General features: G+C 36.9%; 1 protein-coding gene across 2 annotated transcripts in view; it reads right to left on the reverse strand.

Annotated features, from left to right (window-relative positions):
* ACSL6 (acyl-CoA synthetase long chain family member 6) overlaps nt 1-26728 on the reverse strand; it is an 87143-nt gene that overhangs the window by 12971 nt on the left and 47444 nt on the right. The window contains exons 10-16 of one of the 2 annotated variants that reach the window (XM_056811146.1): nt 25011-25084; nt 20514-20591; nt 16643-16777; nt 15611-15745; nt 14002-14097; nt 10851-10923; nt 599-687 (exon numbers count right to left, since the gene is read on the reverse strand). In XM_056811146.1, the coding sequence (XP_056667124.1) occupies nt 599-687; nt 10851-10923; nt 14002-14097; nt 15611-15745; nt 16643-16777; nt 20514-20591; nt 25011-25084 (680 nt within the window). Of the gene's footprint in view, nt 1-598; nt 688-10850; nt 10924-14001; nt 14098-15610; nt 15746-16642; nt 16778-20513; nt 20592-20648; nt 20727-25010; nt 25085-26728 lie in introns of both variants that reach the window. The other variant, XM_056811145.1, reaches the window with a different exon arrangement.

Here is a 26728-nt window from a genome sequence, read left to right on the forward strand (position 1 = left end):
ATGAAGGCTAGGCACAGTAGAGAGGCATGAGACCTGGGAAATCCTTTCATTATCTCAACATATTTAAAGCTGGTAGGGATCTTATAAGCTGTCTTGTTTGGCCTATTGATTTTGCAGATAAAGAAACTTAGGTCCAGAGAGCTAGTAAGGAGTAGATTTGGAATTCTATTCCAGGCCATTTGAATCCAAATTTAGAGCTGTTTCCATGGCACTATCCTATCAGGGATGTAGAAGAGATTTTTATTAAGGTATACTTTAGATAACATGGTCTTTTAAGTTCCCTTTCAATTCAAAATTATGTGATTCTCCTTGAATACTTTTGAATGTCTTTTCACAGTTTTAAACATGAAATGTAATATATAATATGAATCTGGTGATTCAGGTCTCCATGCCTCTAATTAAACTAGACTAATGCTTACAATCTTTTTTTTTCTGTTATTCCCCCTTTGTTTTCCCATTTGAGCATATACAAGAAAAAAAATCACTGGCCATACATATCTGCATTTTCTATTCTCTATGACAAACTTACAAAGCAATGAGGAACTTTCCTTGATGCTAGAGATGATGAGCCCTGACCAACCCCCGTGCTTACACTTACCTCTCCCTCTCCTTTGGAGGCAAAATAGTTCAGTTCTTCCACATCTATCAGTTTGATGTAATTGCAGGGTAATGGTGCACCCACATGACCTACAAATCAGAATTAACTCAGTATGTTTCATTTTCAAACTGAGCTCAGGAGACAGCTTTCTAGCAGAGTCCCTTGAGACTTTCAAAGTAGAAGTATTGGTGAAGCTTTCAATCCATTGCAGATTTAGAACCCTCTCTTCTTCCTCCTCCCTCCTTTCATGTTTCCCAAATCTTAAAGCCATGGAGAAAGAAGTCCACCAATTTTTTGATGGAGAAGAAGGAATTTTACACAGAGAGCATGACCAACAATGTTAGAGTCTAATGGCAACATTTTCTGGTACTGGTTAGGAAAAAAAACAAAAACAAAAAGATAAACAAATTACTATCATTAAAAACTCCCCAACCTAGTACTTTTACCTCTGTTACAAATAAGCAGAATTAATATTTCATCAAGGATCAAAAGTCTCATAAAATTATTTAAATTTGTTTGCCTAGTCAATCTGCTCATCTTATCTCGATTTTCTAATGTTGTGTTGTTGGACAGAATTCACTCAGCATTTTATTAAGTGATTGGGTTGAGAATAGCTATAAAAATTCAAATTAGTCTTGCGTACACTAATCACAAATTTATATACTAATCAATAGCTATTTAGGCTTATTATACAGTCTTTGGATTGGCTTGAAGAGGCTTTACTCTGAACTACAGGACATACATTAGTGTAGTAATCCTGAGAAGCAAGTACTGGCCAAGATACTGAATGAAAAGGAGAATTTTATAGTGTGAAGGACATCCCATTTCTGTGCCTCCTTTAAAACAGGGAGTACTTCTAACAGTCTATTTCTTCTGAGCAATCCTGAACTAAATATATCTAGTACATTGGAATTACTGGTGTGAGAATTCTTTCTACTAATGCAGATAAAAATACATAATTTATAATTTAAAGAACTGATTGAGGCTTAGAGCACTTATGTGATTTGTTCATGGGCACAGAACTAGTAAGCACCAGAGATAGAATTTGAACTCAGGCCCAACATTCAATCCACTTCAACCAATAGCCTCTAACCTTTAAATATATTAATAATTTAGCTATATCCCTCTCTTTGATATTTATGTGAAAAATTTATACTTTTCACTCTGTGCTTCATTGCTTTTATAACCTCCTGCCAGTCAAAGAACTTTTAAGAACCAAGACTGAAAAAAATTCAAATCTGACATTTTGCAGTGAAAGAATATATATCCTTGTACTGGTTACCTCACAGGAATAGGGCGAGGAAAGGACATTATGAACCTTAAAGTGAGTTTTTATTGTTTGTTATTATTTTTTTCTGAAGGGGTTCAGAAATGGTCCCAGGATAAGATATTCTCCTGTTGTTATTCTTTCATATTGAATGTTCTATGAATTATTGTTCAGAGTGATGAATAACTTTTTTTGCAATTGAATAGTAATATATATAAGTATATGCCCCGTAGGCTCATTAAAAGCATTCTTGGTTCAATTCTATTAGCACAGAGAATAACAAAGATAACATGCATCTCATCCACTTCTCACATTATTTTGATCTCTTCTGCTTGGTCTCTATATTTTGAAAGTTTTATTTTTATTGAAGGTTATAAGGATATGGTATAGTGACAGCTAGCAAATATATTCTTGTTATTATGGGTCAGTGTTATAAATCTAGGAATTATGGGCAGCATATTCAGTTTTAGATAATGGTCCATGTCTATTACAATTTGTTGAGTTCTTCTCTATTTTGAGATCTGAATTTATAATTTGTTGATTTTTCCAGTCTAGGACTCTTCTGATATATAATTCCTAAATTATATCTTACTAAATTTTTGGCAAGTGCTAAATTTTTATAGATATGCTGTGCAGTTATTTTTTCTCATTTCCTTGCCTAATCTTAACCAATAAGACAGTGATGGCAATTCAGGACCATGTTATTGCCACTTCTGTAATTCAGAGTGGCAGTTGTCATCAGAAATTTCTGCTTCCATAGACTCTTGACTCTGCTCTTTATTTGATACTTCTTTGTTGGTATATTGTTGGCTAAATTCATGTGGTTCACTCATAGAGGACCTTTTAAAGTCACTCATTGATCTCAGCAGTATCATAGTCTCCATCTGTAGGTAAGCAATCTTAATTTACAATCTACAAATCTAATAGTATGTACCTTGAATAAAATCGATGATATTTATAATTGCATGAACAGCATGAAAAGAATAACAAAGGAAGCAAACAAAACAATATATGGGGGAAGTAAGGATAAAGTGATAAAGAATTGGTCAAAGACACTGGAAAAAAAATGAGAATCTTGGAAAATGTCTCATACAATGTATTTGAGTGCCCTAAACTTGTCAAGAAGCCAGTTCATTAGATAGGCTTTAATAATTTGGACAGTCGGGGGCAGCTGGGTGGCTCAGTAGATTGAAAGCTGGAGGTCCTGGTTCAAATCTGGCCTCAGATACTTCCTAGCTGTGTGACCCTGGGCAAGTCACTTAACCCCCGTTGCCTAACCCTCACCACTCTTCTACCTTAGAACCAAAACACAGTATTGATTCTAAGATGGAAGGTAAAGGTTAAAAATAATTTGGACAGGGTTACAGAATGAGGGAGAATAAGAATAAGGGATGTGTAATTAGAATTTTGTACCCTAGGACTACGTTTCCCAGCATCCTATTTTTGTCCTTATGTTAGATCCTTAAATTTTGGAGATAAGTTTCTGTAACCATACCCCTCCTTGGGCTCTTCTCCTGCTTTTGGGGTCTGGCAAACTGCTCTTTACTCAGGCTATACTTTTCCTCTACTTCAAGTGATTACTAATAAATCTTATAAAATATAATACTTGGAGTTATTGGATATTAATTTTATTATTTCAAGGAGAATTATTATATGAAATCTTTCCGAATTGAACACTTAAATTTGACATATAGTGTTTTCCTGTTGGGAAACTCAAAATGCTTGGCAGAGATTACTTCGTCAATGCTCTTAAAACCATTAACTGTAAATCTTGGTTGGTATGTTGATTAAAATACAAAGGGCCAATACCCTCTTGCCATTTCAACTTAAATCAAGATTTATTAAATGCCGTCTATGTTCAGTGTAATATGTTGGGTGCTAGAGAAATAAGAAAAAATTATAAATTATAGTCCTTGTCCTCAGGTAATTTTCAATCTAATAGAGGACATACAGCATGTACCCAAATGAATAGGGCATAAAGTATAATTAATAAAGGAAGAGAAAATGACAAGATTCTATTTTTTATGTTTGAGGAGAAATTTCACTTTAAGCTAGAGATATCAGAAAAGGCAACTTGAGCAAGCTTTGAAAGAAAGAAAGGATGGAGGTGAGGAAGTGTATTCCAAGCAAAGGGAATAGGGGAGAAATATGTGAATACACAGAAGTGGAAAAGAGAAGATGAGACCAGAGAATAAATTGGCTTTTCAGTTTGGTTAGAATGTAGAGTACATAAAGAGGAGTACTAGCCAAAAACAATCCTATCATTTTCTATCTTTTGTACTTTTCACAGACAAACTAAAAATGATGTTGCCTTTACTTTCTCACCTTCCACCCTTTCTGCAACCCTTTGCAACCTGGCTTCCAACTCAACTGAAACTGTTATCTCCAAGGTTAACAATGATCTCTTTATTGCCAAATCCTATGGCCTTTTCATTGCCCTTATTCTTCTCGACTTCTCTGTAGAATTTGACAGTGTTGACCATCTCTTTCATTTAGAACAAAATGTAGGTTGATTTAAAAGATCAATCACCCCCTATCTCCTCATAGTTGTTGTTTTAGAAATAATCTTGTTTTTATTCCTCCTTTCCTTTATTAATTCTACTTTATAACATTTACATACATGCCATCTCTCCTCTATTAGAAACTATTATTTATAAAAGCAGTTTTTACAATATTTACTTTCTTCAAGCTCACCTACCTCTCTGACTGCCTCTTTTTGTTTTCCTCTATGGGATCACAATCTTTGTACAATTTTCTGTATGTGTATATGCTACAGGTTTGTATCTTTGTCCTTCCCTCTCTGCGATTTGTATGAGTTCATGAATTCCAATGAGATTACCTTGTGACTCCAAGATCTATATGTCCAGCCCCAAGCTCTCTCCTGAGCTACAGACCAATATTACTATTGGATGCCTCTTGGATATCTCCCAATTAGGAGTATTTCTAACTTAATATGTCTAAATAAAAATCATCATCTTTTCTCTTAAACTGCCTCTCTTTCTTTCCCTATTTCTGTTGAAGACACTGGCATCCTTCTAATCATCAGGTCCCTATCCTTATTTACAAATTAGTTACATATACTACTATTGTTATTACTCAGTCATGTCTGACTCTTTATGACCCCATGGATATAGCACACCAGGCCCTTCTATCCTTCACTATCTCCTGAAATCTGTCCAAGCTCATATTTGTTATTTCCATAACACTATCTATCTCCATCTCATCCTCTACTGTCCCTTCTTTTGCCTTCAAGCTTTCCCAAGTCCTGTCTTCCATTATGGGACCAAAGTATTTGAGCTTTAGTTTCAATGTTTGTCCTTTTGATGAATAGTCTGAATTAGTTTTTTTACATATTGACCAATTTGATCTCCTTGCTGTTCAAGGAGTTCTCAAAAGTCTTCTCCAGCATAACAATTCAAAAGTTCATCTCTGTGGCACTTAATTTCCTTATAGTCCAACTCTTACAGCCATACATTGCTACTGGAAAAACCATAGTTGTGACTACATGGACCTTTGTGGCAAGGTAATGTCTCTGTTTTTTAGTATGCTGCCCAGATTTGCCATAGCTTTCCTTATAGAGAATTTCATAGCTGTAGTTACCATCTGTAGTGATCTTTGAGCTCAAGAATATAAAATCTGACATTGCTTCCACTTCTTCTCCCTTTAGCTGCCAGGAAAGGATGTCATGATCTCAGTTTTTTGATGGTAAGCTTCAAGTCAGCTTTTACACTCTGCTCTTTCATGCTCATCAAGAGACTTCTTAGTTCTTCACTTTCTGCCATCAGAGTGGTATCGTTTGCATATCTGAGCTTGTTGATATTTCTCCCAGCAGCCTTAATTCTGACTTTTGATTCATCCAGCTTGGCATTTGCATGATGTAGTCTGCATATAAATTAAACAAATAAGCCTTGTCATACAATCTTAAGCCAATCAGTGGTTCCATGTTTCGTTTAACTGTTGCTTCTTGGCCTGCATACAGGTGGATGAGTGAAATAACCTGGTACTCTCTTTTCTTTGTGAACTTGCCATTTTTCGTTGTGATCCACACAATCACAGGCTTTAGTAAAGTCAATGAAGCAGAAGTAGATGTTTTTTTCTGGAACTCCCTTGCTTTCTCCATAATCCAGAGAATGTTGGCAATTTGGTCTGTAGTTCTGCCTCTCTGAAACCAGCCTACTCTTCTATAATTTTGGTTCACATATTGCTGAATCCTAGCTTGCAGAGTCTTAAATGAACACAGTTTTTTGGCATTTTGCACATTATTTGATATTGCTCTTCTTTGGGATTGGGACATAAACTGGCTCCATAGATCAGTAACAACACCATTATGGCTATCAATGATTTTAAGATCTTCCTTGCATGACTCTTTTGATAATTCTTGCTACCTCTCCTTAATCTCTTCTACTTCCACTAAGTCCCTAACATTTTTTTATTATGTCCATATTTACATGAAACATTTTTCCTTGGTATCTCTAATTTTCTTGAAGAGATTATCTTTCCCATCTGTTGTTTTCTTACATTTCTTTGCAATGCTCATTTAAGAAAACCATATCTCTCCTTGTTACTTGCAAGAATTCTGCATTCAGTTGGATATAGCTTTCCTTTTCTTCCTTTGTCTTTTGTTTTCCTTTCCTCAGCTATTTGTAAAGCCTTATCAGTCAGAAATTTTGCTTTCTTGCTTTTTTTCTCCTTTGGAATATTTTTTATCACCGCTTTCTGTGCAATACTGTGAACCTCTGTCCATATTCTTCAGACATTTTATCTTCCAGATCTCATCCCTTAAATCTGTTTATCACCTCTACTCCATATTCAGAAAATATGTCATAAGGGATATAATTTCAAAAATGACAGAATAACTGTGTGAAATCCAAGGCAAACTAGTCAGTATCATAGTAATACAAATCTACATTCCAATCCCTGATGCTGAAGAGGCCAAAGTTGCTCAATTCTATGAAGACCTACATCTTCTAGAAATAATATCAGCAAACAAAAAAAATGTCACATTTGTCATAAGGGATTGGAGTGATAAATCAAAAAGTAATGAGAGTAACAAGGAAATTTTTTCTTTTAAAGTACAAAAATGACAGGGAAGAGATTAATGGAGTAATGGAGTTTTGTCAAAATAACTCACTGGTCATAGAAAATACTCTTTTTCAGCAACCCAAAAGGTGACCTTACATTATGGATATCACCAGATGATCAATATCACTATCAGATTGATTATGCACTTTGCAACCAAAGATGGAGAAGCTCTATACAGTTAGTTAAGATCTGGAGTTGACTGTGGTTTGTCCCTAGTTTCTTAGAAAATTTAGACAAATTAAAGAAAGTAGGGAAAACCCTCAGTCCATATAGATGTGACCTAAATAACATCCCTTATGTATATGAAGTGAAGGTGATGAAGAAGATTAAGAAATAATCTGGATCCATGAGTCTTCCACTCTTCCTTCTTCCTTATCCCTTTAATCAGTTGTGATTTTTGGGTTATTCTACTACTGTTTTGTATCTTGAATCTACTTCTCTCCATTCATATGACTGCTACCATATGTTAGCATGACATCACCTTTATTCCATTCTCCAAACAACTGCCAAATTTATTTTCCTAAAGCTTAGGTCTGACTATATCACTCTTCTGTTCAAAAGCATCATTTAGTAGCTTTCTTTTGCCTCTAGGATACAGTAAAAAAAAGCCACAAAATTCTGTTTGGCATTAAAAATCCTTCATAATCTGTCTCTAGCCTACTTTCTAAGGCGCATTGTGTATTATTTTTCATTTATGACCCTACATTTTAGTGATGAGGGATGAGAGCTAAAAAAAAAAATTAAAGATTCATTGGATTTGGGATGTAAAAGGCCATTGGAGAGAGTTGGCATGATTTAGTGAGTACAATCAGTAAGAGTCAGGATGACCTAGATTTGAGTCCTACCTCTGACTCACACTAAATAAACTTGCGCAAGCTGTTAAAATCTCAGTTCCTTAAAACAGTGATATCCAAAGAAGGAGCCAAACCTGCTACAAGAGTATGATCTCATGAGTGATGGATCAACCAGTTGAAGGATGGGAAGATGGGGTCACATCTACCCTTCCCACAACAGCAAATCATGGGTTTGTCTCCAACACAGCCTACCATCACAGGTATTACATAGTAATACTCTCATCCTTGGCCCCCTCCCATCCCTGCTTTCCCATAATTATCCTGGGCATTGGCTCTTCAAGGTAACCATTAACTAATGTAGAACCCAGGCATCTATAGCTAGATTCTGTGCTTTGGAGTAAAGGCTTCTTTCTCATTTGGGGAGGGGAGTTGGGAAAAAATAATACATGATGAGTGTTCATGGATCATGCATCACAGATCTCAGTATACCTAAATCTTTCTATCTAAATCTCCCCCTCTTTTGAACTTCTCTATAATTGTCAATGGCACCACAAGGAAAATTAATATTGAATTGTGATATTTATGTGAAATCATTTCCCCCCTTCTGCCCCCTATTCCCCCACAGGGCCAGGCTGAAACTGTTTGATTCTGGGTCTGAGATCACTACCTCCAATTCCTTAGTCCTTCCACCTATCAGATTCCATAACATCCTATGCCTTTTGATAGGATCTTGAGGGGATCAAGGGCAGGGTTTATCATGGTGGACTCTCACCCTTTTGGGATTGGTCTAGGCCAGTTGTGTGGCTGGGGGATTGGCACCTTCCAGTATAGGGCAGACCTCCCCTCTGGTGAGGTAATGAGGGAAGAGTTGAGGCCTCTGAGTCCACTTCCTCTTTCAAAATATCCTCTAATGAGGACTGTCAGGGAGAGGGTCCAAAGATTGAACTGTGAGGTCAATCGGAAAGAAGACATAACTCCCTTTATAAGCAAGAGGCAGGACATACTTGCTCTTTTACATGGAAGGAGGCTGGCAAAAAGGATCCACTCAATTAATGGGAATTGTGTGCCCCTATTAATAAGCAATGTTATTCTTTGATGAATGGCCTCATATTCTTTATTGGTTAAAAATATGAATGCTACAACTACCATCCTTTAAGTACCTCAGATTCACAACCTTGGTGTCATCCCTAACACCTCACTTATGGCACATATCAGTGGCCAAATCTTGTCATTTCTACATCTACAACATTTCTCAAATGTATTTGCTTCTTTTTTACTTCCTTGCCTGCTAGCCTAGTTCAAGTCCTCAACTGGACTATTAAAATAGCCTAATTATTCTCCCTGTATTATATCTCTCCCTTCCAGTCCAGTCAAAGTGATAGTCTTAAAACACACAAGCCTGTATCTCCCCTTCTTAAAAACCCCCTATGAATCCCTATTGACTTAAGGATTAAATATTATTTCATCCTTATGATGTCTATTTTGGGTATGTTTTATAATGTATATAATTACTTAGTACAGTAATGTATACTGTATCAAGGAAAGGTAGCAATTACAAATGATTGGCAGGACTTAGAATCTCATGAGCCTACTGGGTCAAGGTTACAAGCAGTTGAGGAGGGTTTTTTCCCCCCAACTGCCATTCTCTTTGGAGGAGCAGGAGAAGGAGTTAGGTGTTGCTGAAAAGATCCTGATCATCCATCAACAACTGGCCTTTGAGGATTTCAGCTAGGGTGAGAGAGTATATCTGGTCAGCCTGCTGGACAGCCTGATTGGAGAAAGACTTCTACCCTGCTGGGAGCAACTGTGAACATCACTGTGTTAGCAGTTACCTTTCCTTTCCTTCTATTCCCAGACCCTTCATCCCATTTCCTGATAATAAAATCAATAATTTTTATATGTTTCCCTCTGTATTACTATCCTTCCCCTCACCCAATTAATGTATTGTAATTATTAAAACAATACCTACATATATATATATATAGAGAGAGATAGATATAATTTATAAATAATTAAATAAACACATTGAGGATACAATAAAGAAGTAGGAAGACCTCTGCCATAGGCAACTCTTCAATGCTGTAATTGTAGAACAAATGCCAATCTATATGGGTAGAGGGAGGTCCTTCACTGGGAGTTCTCTACATCTGGTTCTTTATTGAGAGTTCTATACATCATTCACAATTCTGGATCCCCTTCCCTCAAAAAAGTAATTGATGAACTTGTAGAAAGAAGTTTCATCAGAGTATAACTCAATATAGGGGGTTGAATAGTGATTGGATGTTGAGGAAGTATATGAAATTAAAGAAAACAATAAGTCGGTGAAGTAGCTTGAAGTTTGGCAGTATTCAAGGAGAAGGTTTTTCCTTTTTTTATGATAGAAGAGGAATGAACATACTTGTAGGCAACATAGGAAGAATAAGGTAAGAGAAAAATTTAAGATGAGAAGGAATAAAGGGTATGGTCATTAGCACAAACTACAAGGGAAATTAGGATCAAAGGCCCCACTAGAGGGTGACAAAGAGGAAGGTTCCTTCACTTTCTGAGATTGGAACAAAAGTGGAAAGCATGGAGGACAGAGAGGTTTTGAGGTCTGGGAGATGGCAAATGAAGGAACTCTTAGAAATTATCTGTCTTCTCAGAAAAGTAAAAAATACAGCAAATTTTCAAGATAGGGACAGTGGAGTAGAATTGGAAACTTGAGGAGAAAGGAGATATTTTGGAAAAGTTACTGTGGGTAGTGTCATAGGTTGTTATTCTCACAAGACAAATGTAAAAAGTAACACCGGATGAAATACCATTAAGGTAATACCTAATCACCTAAATTATCATTCTGTGTCAGAACCAAACTATAAGTAGCATGATGTTATAAACATTAACATTTTAAGAATCCTAAAACTTCCTGAATAACTGTCATAAGCTACTGTCTAAGAATTATGACTCTAATGGAAGCCAGTGTTTTCCCATTCACATATACTTCAGTCACACAAAACTGTGGAAAGTTTGGCAGTCCATTGTTCCTAGTAGGAGAACCTTTGGACTCTAACACGCTTGCATACCTAAGCATTTTTCTATCTGGAATTTCATAATGAATTGACTCCTTTCTTACCTGAGGTCCAGTCCCCTGGAGTTGTGAAGGTACACCCAGCTGTACACTCAGTTTGGCCATAACCTTCATATACCTGCAAGAGAAATGTAACTCTTAACGTGGACCACCAACTCAAAGATGTCTAAACTAAATGAGGTAATATGGACAAAGCTCTCTCCCATATAGATGTTAGTGGTGGTTGTTATACTTATCTGGGCATTAAATAAACCGTGGAAAATTTTCCTGTGTTGCATTGTGCTTTTCTTTTCAGTCAATTAACATCCCAGGAATAATCCTGAAATAGTCAGCATTGGGAATGTGACTTTGGCTGTTGTTGAGTAAGACATGTAATTATGTATTATCCTTAGTGGGGATTATAGTGATGAATATGTGAATAAGGTAGGCTAGGGATAAGGTGCTTTTTTTTTTTTTACTATAGGTAGGTAGTGGATAAAAGTAATATGATGAAGTTTGGGGCTTAATGTCTCTGAACTGTTTTTAAGATGTTATCTTTACAGGTTTTATAATTTTACACAATTCATCAATTTATTTTTAAGCACACTTTTTTATTTTAGCCATAAAGGCACATAGTGTAGAACCTTTCTAAATAACATCAGTATACATGAAAGTTTGGAATAAAGTTGAACTATGTTAGATACCTTCAAAATAATTCGGTTACTTTACTATTAAAAGGACATTGTTATAAGGTAATATTATGATTAAGAACTTGAGGACAGTATTACAAGCACAAAATGTAAAAAAATTAATATTTAAACATATTCATAAAACATATATATGGACAATTTATATGAATCCCACTAATCATGTCCAATTTATGGAATCATCCACAGAGCACTTAATAGTAAGTTCTTGATGAATGAGTAAATAAATTATTTTTAAGTATTACTAAAACAAATTTAGTGGAAATGAAATATTTAAAAAATCATCTCAATTAAAAGGCAAGACATTTATATTTCTGCCTGACCTATTACCAGTTGACAATCTCATATCCATTCCTTTCTCTCCATTAACATTATTATTCCCTTCCCTAACCCCCGAACCCCTACCTAGTTGAGGTTCTTAGCACCTTTTGCCTAGACTAATGCAATAGTGTCCTAATAGGTCTTTCTGTCTCCGTTCTCTCCCCTTTCCAATGCTTTACACAGCTGCTAAATTGATATTCCTAAAGCATAAATAATAAAGAGTATATATCTAAAACCATCAGCAAACATCATCTGCAATGGGGATAAACTAGAAGCCTTCCCAATAAGATCAGGAGTGAAACAAGGATGCCCATTATCACCTCTATTATTTAACATTGTACTAGAAACACTAGCTGTAGCGATTAGAGATGAAAAAGAAATTGAAGGTATTAAAATAGGCAATGAGAAGACCAAGCCATCACTCTTTGCAGATGATATGATGGGCAACTTAAAGAGTCCAAAGATTCAGGCCCAATCACTTCTGAAGGTTAGAACTGTTCTTGTTTGCTTTCTGTCTACTGCTAAGATTCTGAATTAGACAAAGTGAGGACTGAAATAGAGTAGATGGGAGTAGGAGAAACCCGCTACCAGCCTATTAGGCCTGGCCTCAGATCTGTAGCTGAGGAAAAAACTCCAATCCCAACTGGTTATTAAACTTTATATTATTTGAATTCACAGTCAGATAAGTGGACTATCTTTTTTGTGCATAGAGGGAGCTGAATATCAGTTCAGTCATTCAATGACAATCGGAACCCTGCTGCTTCCTCTGAGCAGGGGGCATCTCTCTCCTTTGTTTCACTGAGCCAATATTCCCTCTCTCCCCTCAACTCCTCCATACCCTACTACAGACCTCACATTATCTCCTGTTTTTCCAATCCCCCCATTTCATTTCCAAATAAATATTAGTTTTTGGTGAGCCAGGTAGGAGATGTTTTTTAAACAGATTTAGTTGCCCCTGTATTGATAAGAGCTGGGTAGATCTCAATATCCACTTTTATCATGACCCTTGGTTCTGTGTTCTCATTTTGTTGGCATACTTGGACCATAGGTGCATGTATTTCTATTTTGTTCAAATCCCAGTTTTGTTCTTCAGCTACAGACCTGCTCTGAAAATTCATTTTGCAATCCATCATCAGTTTGCAAGGGAATTGCATTATCATGAAGACTTAAGGATGGCATAATAATGTTTGTGTTTGCTTTTTCTTGTGTAGTTACTATTGGTTGGAATTCTTCTGCATAAGGATTTAAGGTTGACTTTTCTATTATGTCATTGGCATTTTCTTTTGTAATATCATCCTTGCCTTCAGTGTCATTATCTCCTAGAGGTATACTAATTTGAATGTAGTTTCTGCTATTTCATTTTCCTCCCCATTGGACCCTTCTGTTGTTTGCTTGCGTGCTTCAATTAATTCATTTGCAGTTTGTGTTACTACTGCTGCTCCAGTATACCTTTCTCCATTAACTATCATGCTTGAATCATTGGTATACATTTCAATGTCGGGTTGTTCCAGGGGAGTGTCTTTTAAATCATTTCTTGGTTTTTCTACTAATGATATTGTTTCTTGGCAATTATGTATGGGTTCCCCTTCCAAAAGCAGATCTGGAACCAAGGATGCCGGATTCAATGGTTGGCAATGTTTTAAAGTGATGTTTTCATTGCTTAGTAACACAATTTCTTATTGAGAAAGTCTTTGCTGTGTGCAAGCTTGTAAATGGCATTTCTTCAATATGGATTCTAGTTGGTGTGCAGAGTAGACATTACGTTTTTATCCTAATACCAAATCAGATGACTTTTGAATCATGGTTGCTGTGGCTGCGATTGCTCTCAAACAGGGAATCATTCCTTTCTCAATTATATCCAGTTATGTACTATAATATGCTAATCTTTTCTGTATTGTTCCAATTTTAGTATATATGCTGCCGAAGCTTCCTCTCGGCAGGGGCCATCTCTTTCCTTTGCTTCACTGAGCAATATTCCCCCTCTCCCCTCAACTCCTCCTTACCCCACTACAGACCTCACATTATCCCCTGTTTTTCCAATCCCCCTATTTCCTTTCCTAAATATTACAAAACTGCTTTATGATCACTGGCTCCCCATGATTTTCAGCTATCTTACTCATGGGAATATATCTGGCTGCTCCCAAGACATAACTCCATGGGACATTAGGTTACATAATGTGGTACTGTACCTGACACCCCAGGGCTGCACGAAGAAAACCCAAAACTGTGGGAGATGCAGGAGCTGCTCCAGTGACAATCATTCTAACACACCCACCAAGACTAGCCTGTGGAGTAGATAGAAAACAATGAGTTAATTAGAATCTTGACACATAGCTACATTTGTAGAATCTTAACATATAACTACATAGTGGAGCCCAACCTGCCACTAAGAACCAAACCCCAGGAAATCTTCAGGGATAGAAAGCTCAGATGTACAACCACTGAATGTTAAAGGTGAGAAGAACCTTAGCAATTAGCTTGTCCCACATCCCACCAATTTACAGATGGAAAAATTGAGGCCTGTGGAAAGGGAGTATTCTGGCCAATGTCATATTACAAGGCAGTGATATATAGCCTTAGAAATCAGACTGGAAATCTGATATCTAATTAGAGAGAAACCAACATCATCTACTGGGGACATGGAAATGCTAGGAAATGGACTTGCTCAATTCCAAGTTTGGAGAAAATAAGTTAAACCTTAATGATGTTTGCAAACCTTTTGTGTCCTGCTACAATTTTTTAAAATATGAGTTACTAATCTATACACTTTTTTGCAGATTTTGTTCTTGCCTTAATTCTGATGCCTTAAAACACACTTAGTCATCATTACATCATTTCTCAGCAGCAGAAGAGCTGAGTTATAAGAAATTACCTTGAATTTCTGGAATGCTAATGGCTTTGCTTTTTATATATAGTTTTCAGATCAATACATTGTTTCTTTTTGCAGTGCATCTCAGTGGATAAAGAAGACTTGGACTTCTCCATCTTTATAAGTGGGGCCAAAAGCACTTTAAAGAGTGATCAACTTTCATGGTTAATAATGGAGCAGAAAATTAATGCACAGTCATACCATTTTTCAAAAATACTAATTAACTATATCTCCCTAGAGAAGATAGGCAGGGATAAGGGGTGTTTTGGCAGAAGTACGCAATGATAACTAAGAATTTGGTCCTTTTCAGGGGCAAGTGAAGGGCAAGAAAGAAGGAGAGAAATAATTCTTAGAACCATAGAATGTGAAAACTGGAAAGGGCCTCAAAAAGGATCTATCCATCCTTTTCATTTTAGAGGGAGATACTGAGTTCTGGAAGGAAGAAAGAAATATCTCAAAACCACAGTAAGTTAATGACACCCAGGACCAGAATCCAGGTCTGCTAATTCCCAGACCAGCATTCTTTCTACTGCCCTTTTATTTAGAATTGTTCCATGAAATTACCTTGGTTTTAGTGTTCAGCCTTTTCCTTCCCTTTTTCTAGTAGGGAAAACATGAAATAGTTTAGGTACCTTACAGACTCTGGGGAATTTCATGGAGAAAATTAAAATTTTTTGAGGTCCCTAGAGAATTACTTATTTCAATCCCCATAAAACCCTTTCTCTCCTTTCTGTAATTAGTTTTCATAGATGACCCTTATTTCACCCACTCTTATAATATGCCAGTGTTAAAGGTATGAGACTTAAAGATCTGAGCAAATCATTTGGGGCTTTTTGGAATGGCAAGCATTGAATTATTTTGATTTCTTTGTGGAATGAACTCTTTGATACTGGAATATCACTCTATAACTGCTTCAGACAATGTCTTACCTGAATCTTATTAAAAAAAAGCTCATCCCATATACTATCATTTCTAATGATTCCACTTCGAACTTCAGCCTTCTTACGCTTTGCTGCAAATTCCAGGAGCCACCGTTTCAATGGAGTATTTGCTTGGCTGAAGATCTGAGACAAAATTTTAAAAAATGACAAAAGTTTTCAATGGGCACAAAATTTCATTCTAAGTAACTCCTTCAAGGTGGAAAATAACATGTGATCCCAGAACAAAACTCTACTTTTGGTAGTTTTAGGATAAGAGAAGCTGCTGAAATTGACTAAACATTTGTGGAAACCAAGAACAAGAAATGAAGATGTCTCTCCAAGGCTTTATGGTGTCCTCCCACCTATCTGTTATTGTAGAATAAGAGTAACAAAATATTGAAGGGAGTGGAAAGGAAGAAAGAGGAAGGAAAGGGAGATGAGAAAAGAATCATAGAACCATATGTCATCTAGTCTAGAGTAGGAATCCCTTTTCTGACATTTCTGCCACACAGTCATTCAGCTTCTGCTTGAAGATTTTATTACAGGGAACTCATTCTTGATTATTGTCACTTCATACTTAACATTTAATTCTGTCACAGTCTTTCTATTGAGTTTGGATAGCACAGAGTGTTACCACTAAAAGTTGGCCAGAAGTATACAGGGATGAAGAAGCTTCAAACCAGTTTCAACTCATTTAAGTCACTGGAGGAATTGACTGAAAACTCGCCTCCTTCTAGCATCCATGGCTCAGAATAATGATGGAGGCTCATTAGAGTCTCCCAATTATTATTCTCAAGAAAAGAATTACTTGACTAGATGGACTGATTGAAAGTTAGGATGGAGCAGTGTTAATACATGTATAACCCAAATCAAATTGCTTACCATCTCTGGGAAGAGGGAGGGAAGGAGACAATTTGAATCCTATAGCTTCAGAAAACTTAAGTAGAAAAATGTTATTGCATGTAATTGGTAAAATAAAATATCTTTACAAAAAAATAAGTGCTTGCTGTATTGAACTGTATAATAAGCAAACCAGCTCACCTTGTCATACATTCTGTTCAGCAGTCTGGGGACCACTGGGAAGATAGTGGGATGTAGAGCTTTCATGTCATCTGACAAAAGGCGAATGTCTCCTTGGAAGAATCCAACTCTTCCCCCATGGCAGTACACTACTGACTGTTCAAGAAAAGGGTGTAGGAGAGAGAGGAAGCCACTGAGAAAAAGGCTGTATTCACCTTTGGATAAAGAGCTATTAAAAACACAATCTAATCCCAGAGGACAGAGTGACAATTGGCCTAAACCCAGACAGCCCAACCATGTGTTATCATTTTTGGGCAGCTCTGGGACCTGGGGATGGCTCACCCTATCCTAAAGTTGTCTTTGCTTCTACACATTGGCCTTTTTGTGATTCATATAGTGGGAAGAAAGTGTCACTTTGGGAGTCACACTCCAACCTCAAATGCCTGACCAATTTTTTCATCAGTGTCACCTGGAGGTAGCAGTCAGGCTGCTTCTATGATTGCAATAGTAAACTTGTGCCACAATAATGTGGACAATTTTCTATAGTTCAGGCCTATGCATCTGTTTTGTTTCCATAAACATGTGTATACAGTATAATTAAGCATAACTTCCAAGTGATGTTTAATTCGGAAGACGGCACCATTGCATGTCTTCTAGTTTCCTTGGATGACAATTATAAGCCTGTATTCTCAAATCGAGGAAAAATACCTTTCAAAGAGAGGTACAACAAAGAAGATTCTCTATGATAGAATGGGATTGTGACTTATAGAACGAAGAGACCTCAGAGGTCACTGAATCATCTCCCCAGTTTCATAGCCATGGAAACAAGTTCAAAATAGAAGATGATGTAAGGAAAGAACTTTTCTAGCTGTCCTTGATATTAATGGAAAAATATTGATTCATTCAAATGAGAAAGTCCATGTATGGTGAAGACCTGAGTGTGAAGGGGTCATCTATTAAGGGTGCTTAGAGAATATCTTCTCCTACAAGGGAGTTGACTGTGTTTCCTGCCTAAGACTTCATTATTTTTTAAAGCAACTCTTCATTGATTTCTGTATATTACTGATTTGTTAATAAGCTATTATAGAAACAAAAAATGTTCAGTTTACATCATTGTTAACATTATATAACTTAACCCCCCTCCACCCAAAAAATTCATTCGCCAAATTTCATTCAGCCCAGGACTTCCACAGGCACCTTTGAAAACTATGCTAACTTTTCCAAACCTCACTAAGTAGTCATTGGTTAGTATACCCAAGTTTTTTCTTCTAGTGGCTACTATTCTCCCAATGTCCCCAGGTACTACTCGTAAATTTGCTTATAAATTAGGATGATGTCATGCATTAATATTTCAAGTTTTTCTTTCACTTGTAAAGTAATAATAGCACAATCTACAGTAGCTACTCAAAGGTCAGTGATTTTAGTTACCTGATAGTAAAAAATGTTTTCCCCACCCCGAATGTGGATTATGGCATCATCCCCCTTGTTCTCAGACTGTGCCTGATATCTAGAAACAGGGCAGAGACTGCAGAGAACTGTCACATTCAGTTTTCAGAGGAAAGGTTGACATGGGGCTGATGGGAAGATTCTTCTTTAGTGTCTTTAAATTAAATGGCTATGAAAGCTGATTTTTGGCCCCAGCTCTGAACTGGTTGACTTTTATAGTATAAAGAAAATAATGAAGAAAGTGGAAGAGCTACAGGCCTATCAGTGAAGGACACCTGGAACACTACTGAGGAAAGAAATGTATATATTCAGGTATTTCATCTGGGCCCATATTTGCAAATGGTCCTATGCTTTTTCAAATTCACATTTCTTATCTTAGTAGGAATCAAATAAATAGGTGTCTAGGGATGAAGAACGTTGAGCCTTCTATGTTACTGGAGGTCACACTGATTTCATTTCTTAGTCCCACTCTTATATTCATAAGAAATGCATATCTATACTTGATATCTCTACCTCCTCTCCTCTCATTCACTCCTGAGCCCTTTGCAATCTGGTTTCCAAACCACATCAACAAGTTGTAAGTGATTTCTCTATAACTAATAAATGATCTCTTAATTGCCAAATCTGATAATTTTTTCCTCAGACCTCATCCTTTTCAAACCTATCTCCTGCATTTGACCCTGGTGACTTCCTACTCCTGCATACCATTTCCTCTCTGTGTTTTTTATGAACACTATTCTCATATGGTTTGTCCCCTTCCTGTTTGACTACCTCTTCTCAGTATTCTTGATTGATTTGTCATCCATATTATATCTCCTAACTGGTTCTAACTTAGGCCCTTTTCTGCCCTTTATGACTTCATCATCTCATGTAAATTTAACTGTAGGCTCTATGCAGATCAAACCCAGATATATCTATCCCTTGAACTTTAACTTTGTACCACCAATTGCTTATTGGACACTTCCAATTTGATATACTGGTGATATCAAACTCAACATGGGCAAAACTTAATTCATTATATTTCTCCCCCAAATCTCTTCTCCCAAACTTCCCTGTTTTTGCAGAAGGTATCACCATCCTCTTAGTGTCTTAGGTTCATAACCTTAGTATTATCTTTGTAACCTCATCCTCTCTCCTCGTACCCAATAAGTAACCAAAGCTTGCTAATTATCCTTTCACATGATCTCTCATATCTGACACCTTCTCTATAGGCACCCACTTTAGTTCAGGTCTTCATCAGCTCTCACCTAGATTATTCTGACAGTCTCCTAATTTATTTCCCTGACTCAAGTTTCTTTCCACTCCAACCTATCCTATATACTTTGAGATTAATTTTCCTTAAGCTCAGATCTAAACATATGACTCCAGCTCAATAACTCTAGTGACTCTTTCCAGTATTAAATGTAAACTCTTCTGTTTAGCTTAAAGTCCTACACAACCTGGCTCCACCCTATCTTTCCAACCTCATTGGACATTCATTACTCTCCCTCCTACCCTCTGTAGTCCAGGCAAACTGGCCTCCCTTCTGTTCCTCACAAAAAGATTCCCTCACCCATTTCTGTGCCTTTGTACCAGCTACCCATCATGCCAAGAACACATCCTCCCTCCCTCCCTCCCTCCCTCCCTCCCTCCCTCCCTCCCTCTCTCTCCCTCTCTCTCTCTCTCTCTCTTGCTCTCTCGCTCTCCCCTCCCACCCCCATGCCCCTCACTTCATAGAATTTAACTTTTTATTTAAGGTGTGGCTCAACCATTTTCTTCTTGAAAACTTTCCTGATCCTTCACCTGCTAGTGTCCTCCCACTCAAACATTTAACTACTTTACATATGTTTGTATTTATTCACATTAAATTTTTGCTATATATATTTTTACACATACTTATTTCTCCAATACATTAGAATATAAAATGCTTGTGTGTAGGGATTTTATTATTCTTTCTACTTATATCACTAGAGCCTAGCACAGTACTTGGCACATAGTAAGCACTTTGTAAAAGATACTTGTTGGTCATTTCCTAGAGTTTTATCCAGAATGTTTCCCTATGTTTCTTATGTGAGAATTTGTAAAAATTCTGTCAGAAATGGGTGAAAACTACACTGAGTTTTCTCTGTGAACATGGCAATAACTGGCCTAAATCGTGCCAACAGGGATTATGAAGAAGAGGTTTCCACTGAAGCAGGGAGTGGGGATGCACTAGTTTCTCCAGCTTAGGAGATTTGGTCCCAGTATAGTTGCCCCTGTGAAAAAAGTAGATATCATTTTAGCTATCCTACACCATACAGAACTTTGACGCACACACAGATGATTAGTCCAATGTTTAAGCACTGAAGGTTGCCCCTATGAGACTTTCTGAGTATGGTACATTTTTAGTTCTATGTCACACTGTGAATGATTTCAGTAGGGTTATTCGTTCTTGTCACAGAAGACTTCTCTGATGCTTGGGCCTTACCTGTACCATTCTCTCAAACATGTGTGCTAAAGGCAAATAGGAAATGTGTACATCCTCACAAGTGGGTGACCACTGACTCTGTAAGAAAACAAAAGGAGCCCGAACCAGGCCCAGTCAGTCAGACAGGTGTCTTACCTGTATAACTCTTTCAAACATGTGAGCCAGAGGCAGGAAGGAGATGAGCACATCGTCCTGTCTCGGAAAGATCACTTTCTGCAGGTGAAGGGCATGGGAGACAGAAAGGAAAGAAACACTGACAGGAAGACAACAAGAAAGTCATAAAACAATAAAGAGAAAAATGGTACCAGAAGAGCAAACAGTAAAGATTAAAGGGAAAGAAAAGAGAGAGAGAAAGCAAGAAAAGCAGAAGAAAATGAGATAGGGGTGAGAAGAGAAAAGAAAAGGAAAGGAAAAGGAGAAAGACAGAAGGAGAATAAGAAAGAATTCATAAAGCAGAAGATACAAAAAAGGATAGAGAGAGGAGAAGGAAGAGGACAGAAGAGGAGTGAAAGATCAAAGAGACAGTAGAGAAGTGAGAGGAGAAATAGAAAGAAAATGGATGGATAAAGAGTTAGAAAAGCAGAAAAGAGTAAGGAAGACTGAGGAAAAGGGGGAGAGAGGATACATAGAGAGGAAAGAGGAGAGAAAGAAAGACACAGAGAAAGAAAAAGAAAGAAACAGAAAGAGAGCAGTATAGGAAGCGAACTGTTAGGTCACAATGTCAATGACTTTAGGTTATTGGGAGCAGCAAAGAGCAAAATGAAGCACACATAAACCAGTGGAGCAGCATTTCCACCGAAAAAAGCACCACTTTTACAAAGAAATCTGCATCTTACATGGTGCATGGGAGCACTAGGCAAAAAGAGCCTTTTGTTTTTTTTACCATGAAATCATTGAAGATTTGATGCATGAAATCTTCCCCACCCTCTTTCTAGGTACTTTTAGATCAAGATGCAGGATTCTTTTTCTGCCTTCAATTTTATTACTATATTTTGGGAGGGAGAGTCATTTCTCCCTTTTTCCCCCCTGAGCACTTTCTTATTTCTGGCCTGGCAGAATATGTGATAGAAGATAGTGTCATGGGAACAGACTCAAGATCTCCCTGACTTTCATGATGGGGCATAGATGGAGCTCCCCAAAATGTGCAAACAGGCAGACTACAAGAGTCAAGATATACTGTCCAACTAGCTACAATGCCAGCCAACCCTCAGGACCACTCACTGTCTGAGGACAGTTGTGTTTAATCTCAAAGCCTTTTTTCCCAGGTTGGGAAGCTATATTCAACATTCTTGTTGCACTCAATTTGGGAGGTATAGAAAGGGAAGAGAGGCCAATTGGTAATCTTCTACATATTGGGCTTCAGTGATTATCCATCTCTTATAAAAATGGATGAAAATATGTACACACAAATGGATACCTTTGCAGCAACTTTACAGAGAGAGTTAATATGATTTCCTATGAGATGTCAGAGAGGAAGTAGCCAGTAGCTTATAGCTAAGGATTTCTATTACATTGTATTGAAAGATACAGCTTTGTGGTTTTGTTACGAAAATCTGTTTAATGTGAGATGATCTGTGGGAAGCTTTGAACCTACACTGTAATTGAGGATATTTATTCAAAATAAATGCATATGCCATAGAGGTCAGGCTATTATGACATTAAAAATTTATGCATTTATACTCTGAGGTACCACCTTACACCTAGCAGAGTGGCTAATATGACAATAAAGGAAAATAATAGATGTTGGAAGGGATGTGGCAAAATTGGGACACTAATGCATTGCTGGTAGAATTGTGAACTGATCTGACCATTCTGGAAGGAAATTTGGAACTATGTCCAAAGGGCTATAAAAGACTGCCTGACCTTTGGATCCAGCAATGCCACTACCAGGTTTGTATCCCAAAGAGATTTTAAGAGATGGAAAAGGATCTGTTTGTATAAAAATGTTTATAGCTGCACTTTTTGTGGTGGCAAAAAATTGGAAAATGGGGGGGGATGTCTTTCAATTAGGCAATGGCTGGACAAATTGTGGTATATGATGGTGATGGAATACTATTGTGCTATAGCACATACATAGGAATGATGAATTGATTGATTTCTATAAGAACTGGAAAGACCTACATGAACTAATGTGGAGTGAAATAAGCAGATCCAGGAGAACGTGGTACACATTAACTGAAACATTGTGGGATGATCATTATGTTGCTACTAATAGCAATGCAATGATCCAGGACAACTCTGAGGAACTTATTAGAAAGAATGCTATCCACATCTAGAGAAAGAACTGGGGGAGTAAGAATCAAGAACATATGATTTATCACTTGTTTATATGGGTATAGGTTTTGGTTTTAAAAGATTATTTTTTATTATTTATTATATAATAATAATATAATATTAATGTATTATAATTATAATATAACATATTATTATAATAATAAATTAATATAATAATATAAATTATTATTTAAAAGATTATTAAAAATGAATAATAAGGAAAGTTTTGAGAGATTATATATATATATATATATATATATATATATATATATATATATATATATATATATATATATATATATATATATATATATATATATATATACATATAACCCAGTGGAATTGCTTGTCAACTCCGGGGTGGGGGGATAGAAGAGAGGAAGGAGACATGAATCATGTAATCATGGAAAAAATTTTAAAATTAAATAAAAAATTTTCAAAAATGCCTTTATGTGGCAGCTAGGTGGCACAGTGGATAAAGTAAAGTCAGAAAAACTTATTTTCCTGAGTTCAAATTTGGCCTCAAACATTCACTAGCTGTGTGACTCCAGGCAAGTCACTTATCACTATTTACCTTGGGGTTAAAAAAAAAAGATACTTAAGAAACATTTGGGCTAGTCACTTAACCCCAATTTGCCTAGCCCTTATAACTCTTCTTTGGAACTGCTGTTTAGCATCAATTCTAAGACAGAAGAGAAATGTTTAAAAAAATTTTTAAACCCTTACCTTCCTTCTTGGAGTCAATACTATGTATTGGCTCCAAGGCAGAAGAGTGGTAAGGGCTAGGCAATGGGGGTCAAGTGACTTGCCCAGGGTCACACAGCTGGGAAGTGTCTGAGACCAGATTTGAACCTAGGACCTCCCGTCTCCAGGCCTGGCTCTCAATCCACTGAGCTACCCAGCTGCCCCCTTTAAATTTTTAAAAATACATTTATTTTTAAATCTCATTAAGGAAAAAAATGTATCCATGTATCCCATACATTCTGCATCTTGGGAACTTATTGCCCTTCCAATCTCTAAGATGGAAACACTTGTGTTTCTGAAGCTAATCCTTGCAGACATTTGCCTTCAAAAGCTATCATTTCATAGACTTTTAAGGCTCTCTCATTTTTTTTTAAACCCTTACCTTCCGTCTTGGAGTCAATACTGTGTATTGGCTCCAAGGCAGAAGAGTGGTAAGGGTAGGCAATGGGGGTCAAGTGACTTGCCCAGGGTCACACAGCTAGGAAGTGGCTGAGGCCGGATTTGAACCTAGGACCTCCTGTCTCTAGTCCTGGCTCTCAATCCACTGAGCTACCTAGCTGCCCCCTGCTCTCTCATTTTTTAATGGTTATCCTTTTCTGTTTTGGAATTTTGTCCAAATCTGAATGGAACTCTGGAATGAGCCAGATTTGATCTGTTGAAGATTTAACAAACACATATAAGCAAGTTCCTAAGATAGAGGTGTTATCTGAGTTGATGGGAGGGTATTCCCATAGAACTAAGGATATCCTGTATGGACTATGTGTTTGATTACTTACAGGAAATATTTAGCTTTGGCTACTGATTCAGAGCTCACTTCTAATTCTCTACTTGTCCTCTTTTGTGAAAAGCCTTTTCCACAACCTTTGAACTAGGCACAAATACATAGAGGAACTTTCCCTAGGAAAAAGGATTCAAAACCCCTTTCTCTTCAGGACAAAATTACACCTTGTACCTAGGGAGTAAAGCATTGCTGCTGCTATTGATTTAAGTTTTAAAATCTAATTTTTATGACAAAAATGGCATTTAATTTAGAATTTACTTTTAAAAATTCCACCACAAAGTAATGATTTCCATACTTCCTTACCTAAAAAAGTGATCAAAATAGAATTTTGAAATTATTATAAGAAATGCATGATTGACAATGGACTAAACTGGGCATATATTTTTAATCTGTTTTGTATATACTAACACTAAGCAATGATGGGAAACAGGTGGGAAATGCATTTTTGGGTTTTATAGAAATAACTACTGGGGTTTGTGTGCTTGGAAGATCATTGGGTATTTCCTGGTAAGGAAGAATAAGTCACCATTTGGGGGATTTTACAATTTCACTGATAGGTGAAGGTGGTTTTCCTTAAGTAAGGACCAAAGCACCAGGTTCACAGATAATATCCAGGATTACAAAGTGAAAAGAAACCTGAAAATTCAAGATGTCCTGGATGGGCTCTCTGCCCACATTAGTGATACTGCCATATTCACCTCTGTGACTTTCAGAAAGCCTGAAAAATCAGCAACCACATTCCCATGAGTGAGCATCGCACCTTTCGGGTTCCCTGAGAAGGAAAAGAAAAGGTCACGTTAATGGGGAATCAATCACAGGGCTTCCTCTCTGAGAGATTCTACACTCTGTAGAAGAACTGTCATATTGTTAGCTATGGCAAATGATAGAATTGAAAGCTTCAGTTCTCTCCTAAAGTCACAAATAGGTGGGCAGTTGGTTTCACCTGCTTAAAGAGCAAGAGGCAGATCTAGACCAATTCTATCTACCATTGACTTACAGATCATTAACAATATTAAATAATTTTCTGGGAAATAAGAATTATATGAAATGAGTGTTGTTTGTAGCCTGTGACGTAAGTGGAGGACAGAGGAAATGGAAACCTGCTGAGGTAGATAACCACAGGCTTGGCAAGGGGGCCACACAATGACTTTCCATAGTTCAAGAACATCAGAGTTTTATGTTTGATGGAGGTCTTGTTTTGTCCTATTTTCAACTCCCATGTGTGACGCTGCTGAGAGATATGACTTGGATATTTGCCGCAGGACAGTTTATAGGGCAGGTCCTATAGTGTCTATATTTGAACCAGATAATACACAGGGATTTTCCCTCTCTTTAGCTCTGGGGAGTTGCAGAGAGAGATTTAGGTGGTTGCCAACAGGAGTGAAACAAGGATGCCCATTATCACCTCTAATATTTAACATTGTACTAGAAATACTAGCAGTAGCAATTAGAGAAGAAAAAGAAATTGAAGGTATTAAAAAAGGCAATGAGGAGACCAAGCTATCACTCTTTGCAGATGATATGATGGTCTACTTAAAGAATCCTAGAGAATCAACCAAAAAAGTAGTTGAAATAATCAACAACTTTAGCAAAGTTGCAGGATACAAAATAAACCCACATAAGTCATCAGCATTCCTATATATCTCCAACACATCTCAGTAGCAAGAATTAGAAAGAAAAAATCCATTTAAAATAAAGTACTTAGGAATCTATCTGCCGAGACAAACATGGGATCTGTATGAACACAACTACAAAATACTCTCCACACAATTAAAGCTAGATCTAAACAATTGGAAAAACATTGATTGCTCATGGGTAGGTCAAGCTAACAATAAAAATGACAATCCTATCCAAATTAATTTACTTATTTAGTGCCATACCCATTGAACTACCAAAATACTTTTTTACTGAATTAGAAAAAAAACATAACAAAGTTCATTTGGAAGAACAAAAGATCAAGGATATCCAGGGAAATAATGAAAAAAAATGCGAAAGAAGGTGGCTTTGCAATCCCAGATTTCAAACTATACTATAAAGCAGCGGTCATCAAAACAATATGGTACTGGCTAAGAGACAGAAAGGAGGATAGTGGAATAGACTTGGGGTAAGTGACCTCAGCAAGATAGTCTATGACAAGCCCAAAGATCTCAGCTTTGGGCACCATAATACACTATTTGATAAAAACTGTTGGGAAAATTGGAAGACAGTATGGGAGAGACTAGGTTTGGATCAACATCTCATACCCTACACCAAGATAAACTCAGAATGGGTGAATGACTTAAATATAAAGAAGGAAACTATAAGTAAATTAGGCAAACACAGAATAGTATACATGTCAGATCTTTGGGAAAGGAAAGATTTTAAAAACAAGCAAGAGTTAGGAAAAAAATCACAAAATTTAAAATAAATAATTTTG

This window comes from Monodelphis domestica, chromosome 1, assembly GCF_027887165.1.
Source record: "Monodelphis domestica isolate mMonDom1 chromosome 1, mMonDom1.pri, whole genome shotgun sequence".
NCBI lineage: Eukaryota > Metazoa > Chordata > Mammalia > Didelphimorphia > Didelphidae > Monodelphis > Monodelphis domestica.